We start from the raw sequence: 6,000 nt of genomic DNA, 5'->3' as shown, positions 1-6,000 counted from the left end.
GAATTTTTCTCTATTCTATCTCTGTTTTATCATTGCCTTATATTATTTGTGGACTTGTTTTTTTCCCTTGAATTGTCCATCAAGTTTTTAGTTGTATTTATATCCCTCAAAGCCCAGAGGCTAACTCTGGGCATGGTAGATGCTTAATGAAACTTTGTGAAATAGGTTTTTACTTAGAGCAGAATTTCAACATGAGTTCATATGTGTTTCTGATCTGCATATTCCACCTTACACTTTGGAAGCCCACATCCAGCTTTAATAAACTAGATCAAATGTTACTGTTGTTCATGTTTCAAACCCAATCTCCAGAAAAGGAACTTATTCAAAATAAATGTATTGCATTGATGTTATGCAATTTGAAACTTAGCAAATTAATAAAACAAAACCCTGAGTTGTAAGAGCTGTGTTAGATTGTGTTACTGTTCAAATATTTGGTGACCCCCCCCAGTGGGCCAGTTCTAGAACACCACACCACTCAGATGAGATTTGCCACGTGACTTGCAGTGCCCCTCTCTTTGGAAGGATTGTACATCCCAGTGTGTGACCTCCTTTTGAGCCAATGACATGAGTGGAAATGATGAACATTGCTTCTGCGTGGAAGCTTTGAGAGCCAGCAGGGGTATTACCTTGATCTCTCTTCTTTCAGCCAGTGAGACCTGCAATATATCAGACAGAGGCCACTCCACTAGCTGAGGTTCATCAGTTTGGGTCCAGAGGGACGATGACATGGAACGGAACCACAGCTGACCCATAATGGACATTAAGGTAAGGAATAAATCTTTGTTTTTGTAAGCCACGGAGATTTGAGGAGAGATCATTTTTTCTACCACTGCATGGCTTAGCCTAAGTGTTAAGAGAGTGTTAACAGCATATGGAAAACCCGAACGAACTTTTTGGCCACCCCAATAGTTGCAAATAAAGACATCAGCTCCCTCTAACTTAGAGAAGGAGTTTCTCGAGGTGATGCTGGGTGGCTCTTAGAGGCAAGGCTGGATTGTTGAGTTTGGACAGTGGGCAGGAAAACAGGAACCCAGATCGTGAATGGCTTAATTAAGAGGGTGTCACTGCTAGGTACTAGATCCTGCCACTGGCATCATCACCACTGCCATTATCTGTGGTCACTGGGTACCAGGGGCCACCACTACCCATGCCAGGATGAACTCTGAGCTGTTCCAGCACCTCCGTGTTGCTTTCCCAAGACTCACATCTTCAAAGAGAGTATCTGATTGGCCAGAGCATCACATTGGTGGTTAGGATTTCAACCTGTGAATTTTGGGGGGATACACACTTTCAGTCTACAGCAAGACAACTTGTTAAACTCTTTGAATGATAAGTTTTCTATAGAGTCCTGTGCATTTTCTAAGCATATCATCTGTGTTTAATACAGTTTTGTTTCTCCCTTTGCAGTCATGATACTTGTTCTTTCATTTCTGTGTGCTAAGACCTCCAGTGCAATGTGGAAGAGACATACTTATCTTTTCCCTGCTTTAAAGGGCAATCTTACAGGTTTTAACTATTAAGAATGAATGATGTTTGGTGTAGGTTTTCAGTAGATATTCTTTCTGAGGTTAAGAAACTTCCCTCTTATTCCTGGTTTGCTGAGATTGTCACGAATGGTTGTTGAATTTTATTGAATGCATTTTTTTCTTCATCTATTGATTTGATTGTATGTTTTTTCCCCTCTTTCAAACTATTAATGTTAAACCACCCTTGCATTCCTGAGATACATTCAAATTGTCATAACATGTTGAATTCTATTGGTTTGTTTTCTCTTGACTGTGAGTCACTTTTCGCTGCTTCTTGGCATGTCTAATATTTTTTTGTTGCATGCTGTACGTTGTGTATAAATGAAACATAAATGCTCTAGATAACATCCTTCACCACTGAGAGTCCATGTCCCCCATTCGCCCCCCCCCCCCCATCCTTCATTAGGTAGATAGCGTGAGGGATTTATCACTTTAATCCAATCAGGGATTGAGTTTAGGCTGAGCCTAGCTACAGCTGTGGCCAGCAGCCTGACCCAGCATGGATTGTTTATGCCTATGTGCATGGCACTGACGGGAGGAGGTGAGAGGAAAGAAGTTGCTTATGTGAGCCCAACAGTGGTCTCAGCTTTCACACCGAAAAGGTCAAGAAAGCTGTTGATGGGCATCGGGTACTCAGACGTATGGCAACGGGGAGGTGGGAAGAGCACACTTCGGCATTACTGTCCTGAGTTCTAGGAGCGGCTCAAACTTTTATATGTGTCTGTGGATTTGGAAGGGCTTCTGTCTGAAGGAACGAGTTGCTAAGATAACTGGATTTTTGTCTGGCCCTTACCATTGTCGCCTAAGGCAAAGATTACATCTGGATGTCATAGAAAGTATTTCTAAAGGTTGCTTAAAATTGCTTCATTAAAAAATGTCCACTTACTACTCAAAAGCATATTGTAACATGGGATTAAAAAATTCAGTGAAAATTACCCAGATTTCTACTCCACTAACAATTCAGCTGTTTTGATTTTCCTACTTCCTTTCCATCCTTTTTTTTTTTAAAATAAACACTCATGTGCACAAACACCCGTACCAACACACACAAACATACTATTTACATATTGTAACTGTGGTGTACCTGGGATTTTTCCTCCTACTGCCTTTAAAGGTGAAGTTCAGTTTATGACTCACATTCATCAGGAAAGGGATCAAATTCCCCACTTCATTCCTGAAGGTTACTGCCTGTTCCTTTCTGCCCTCTAGTTACCCAGGTTAAGCTATGTTTAGAGTGTGGGAAAGACAGGGCAGCACTCTTCAACACGTACTTATTATTTCTAAGAGAGCACATTGGGGTTAGTATGGCTAGAGGAACAATTAGAATTTCACTTTTTCCGTCAGTCATGAAGATTTTGTAATACTTTGCATCTTTATTTAGAATTTGAGTGCAGGTACATGCTAGGTTCTTGGTGAACTGCCGTGCCCTCAACCTGCACCAGCCCTGCCCACTGCCGCTTGCTCATCAGGAGTTACCTCCTCCCTCATGCCTTCTCTGGTTCCATCACCCTGGATTCCCACCAGCTGCACCTTGTTTATTTCCTTCAAGGCCCTTGATCCAATTTATAACTGCACATTTATTTAGTTGCTTACTGAATGTCTCCTCCACTCTTCTGAGCTCTCTTAGGAAAGGGACTGAATCCAGTTTATTCAGCAAGGTAAGGTCATATGATGTAAACACAGCTGGTGGATAGAAGCAAAAATGAGGGAGGGTGCCTGGGGACACCCCTGAATTCCTCCAGTGTCTGTCTTGTCTACCCGCTGTAGTCTCAACGCCTGAGAGGTCACATATCTGATTATTCAGATATGTCATTTAATGGTCAAATTGCCGACCGTTGAGTTCTGTGTTTTCTCCCTGTATGTGAAAAGTATAATCGATTTCATGTTCTTTCTTTTTTTTCTGGCTGCACCACGGGCCATGCGGGATCTCAGTTCCCCTACCAGGGGACCAGGGATCCAACCCGCACGCCCTGCAGTGGAAGCGCGGAGTTTAAGAAGTCCACAATCAGTTTAATTATAATCAGGTATAATTACATACCTGAATCTGGGGCCCACTTACTTGTAGCTTTTCATCAGAGATACCAGAGGTGATTCCTCTCAGACTCCAGCTTGAAACGGAGTATTAGTTTGCAGTGCCCATGGTAATAAGTAGGTGTTTTTTAAGGAAAGGAATCATTAATACCCAGCAGCCGTGATCTCTTTTTCCTCCTTGACTGATGCACTACATGTTTACAGAATATAAAGGCAAAACCCCTAATTAGATGAAGGGAGCCAAAATAGGTCAGTTCTTCAACGTTTTTTTGTCAGTAAACAAGCTCATGGAGCGAGAGTGATAGAGACCTTCTATCTAAGTTGTGTCAGCTTGCCCGCTACACACATCCAACAACAAAAATGCCCCAAACTTGCCCTTCAGGGAGAAATCTTTCCACCCACCCTACTCTTGCACTGTCAAATCGATTAGGTAAAGAAGTGAATGGTGGGGACTTCCCTGGTGGCGCAGTGGCTAAGAATCCGCCTACCAATGCAGGGGACATGAGTTCGATCCCCGGTCCGGGAAGATCCCACGTGCCGCGGAGCCACTAAGCCCGTGCGCCACAACTACCGAGCCTGCGCTCTAGAGCCCGCGAGCCACAACTACCGAAGCCCGCGTGCCTAGAGCCCGTGCTCCGCAACAAGAGAAGCCACCGCAGTGAGAAGCCCGCGCACCTCAACGGAGGGCAGCCCCCGCTCGCCGCTATTAGAGAAAGCCCACGCACAGCAATGAAGACCCAATGCAGCCAAAAATAAATAAAATAAGTAAATTTTTAAAAAAGAAAAAGTGGATGGTGGAAGAGACCAAAATATACAACAAGTATTCTTAAGAGTCAGCTGGCTAGTGTGCAAGTAAGAGTTATTTCAGAAAAAGTAGCTTTTGCAATTCTTTCTTCAGGTGTTGACTACGGCTACATTCAGATATGTTTGTATGCCTCACTCGCATTTTGGAACAGCAGAAGAATCACTTGTAGGACCTTCTTAGGGCCCTTTTTCGAAAACTCTTAGATTTCTCAAGGCTTACTTTAAGTCAAGATACAATAATTTCGTAAATACACCTGTTAATAGCTGGTTGGTATTAGCGGTTACAGAGATAAACCCTTACCCCGTCACTCCTTGGCTATGATTATGACACAGGATTTTCAGGTAGCATTTCCTTAGTGACCCTATGGGATGCTTGTTGCAGTTTAGTCCAATGTATCTGACACTACGTATTTTTATTTTCTTTTGGAAAATTAACTCTAATGTTCTTATATGTTTGTTTTGTTGTGTGGTTTTAATTATGTGTTTTAAAATAAGATAATGAATATCTCTTCCTCCTCCCTATTGTCAATAGGTTTGTACTTTATAAGCCTTTACTCATATTTCCTTGGGGAAATAACCTGTATGGATATGATTTTTTTAAAATTTAATTTATTTATTTATTTTGGCTGCACCAGGTCTTAGTTGCAGCATGCGGGCTTCTTAGTTGCAGCATGCGGACTTCTTAGTTGCAGCATGCAAGTGGGATCTAGTTCCCCCACCAGGGATGGAACCCGGGCCCCCTGCATTGGGAGTGCCCAGTCTTACCCACTAGACCACCAGGGAAGTCCCTAAGATTTTTTTTCTGTAAAAGAAAAATTCATTTAAGCTCAAACTAGAACTCAGTCTTTATTACATGTCCCACTTTCACAAGTATTCTAAAATTGTCTTTTATGTTGATCCTTGTGACAAACTCTCTCAAATACAACCGTTCTACTAGTGAATGAAAAGTCTTAAATTAGATTTATTACCTGAAAATGACTCCCTAAAGAGCCAGAGGTTAATGATTGTGGGCCCAGGAAATACTAAAAGTGAGATCCTTCTCTTGGAAAATAAACGAACTAAATCAGCCCTACAGAATATATTTAGAGGGACTAAAAAATCCCTCTTTGGTCTCCAGGAGCCTGTATCGGAAGACCCGTGCGCTCAACTCCATGTTTAAAGTGAGGAATTCAGAAGAGTTTCCTCAGTACCCCCTTTTCCCACTACTGCTTTTTATTTAGAGGACAGAGGCAGTAAAACTTTTAACAAGACCAAGGAAATTTTTTAAATTTAAGCAAAAATCCTGTTATTTCACAGTATCACAGCTGTTCTCATTTTTCATCTCGTTTGTCTATTTGCATATTCATTTCTCAACGTAATCACAGCATCCTGTGATTGTGCTTATGCGATCTGTTTATTTACACTTTACGTCATCCTTTAAAGATAACTATTATTTCGTGCTCTCTCTCGCGGAAACGCAGCCGTAGGACCAGAGAAATAGCCGACCGGAAGAGAACCCGGGATTTAGCTAGAACTGACAGGCACGGAGTGGGTGAGGGATGGGCGAAGGCGACCTCGAGGCCCCGCCTCCCCAGGGCCCCCCGGCCAGGCCCCGCCCCGCCTTCCCAGGGCTCCGGCCGGCCAGGCCCCGCCCTCTTCC

General features: G+C 42.8%; 1 protein-coding gene across 2 annotated transcripts in view; it reads left to right on the top strand.

Annotated features, from left to right (window-relative positions):
- The first annotated feature begins 691 nt into the window (after positions 1–691).
- OFD1 (OFD1 centriole and centriolar satellite protein) overlaps positions 692–6,000 on the top strand; it is a 131,915-nt gene continuing 126,606 nt past the window's right edge. For both annotated transcript variants that reach the window (XR_010838665.1, XM_067023498.1), the window contains exon 1: positions 692–765. Coding sequence is in view for 1 of the 2 variants with exons in the window: in XM_067023498.1 (XP_066879599.1) it covers positions 754–765 (12 nt within the window). In the remaining variant the exon portion in view is untranslated. The remainder of the gene's footprint in view (positions 766–6,000) is intronic.

Source organism: Kogia breviceps, chromosome X (genome assembly GCF_026419965.1).
Source record: "Kogia breviceps isolate mKogBre1 chromosome X, mKogBre1 haplotype 1, whole genome shotgun sequence".
NCBI lineage: Eukaryota > Metazoa > Chordata > Mammalia > Artiodactyla > Physeteridae > Kogia > Kogia breviceps.
Note: the sequence above shows the minus strand (reverse complement) of the source record. Positions and strands in the feature narration are given on the sequence as shown.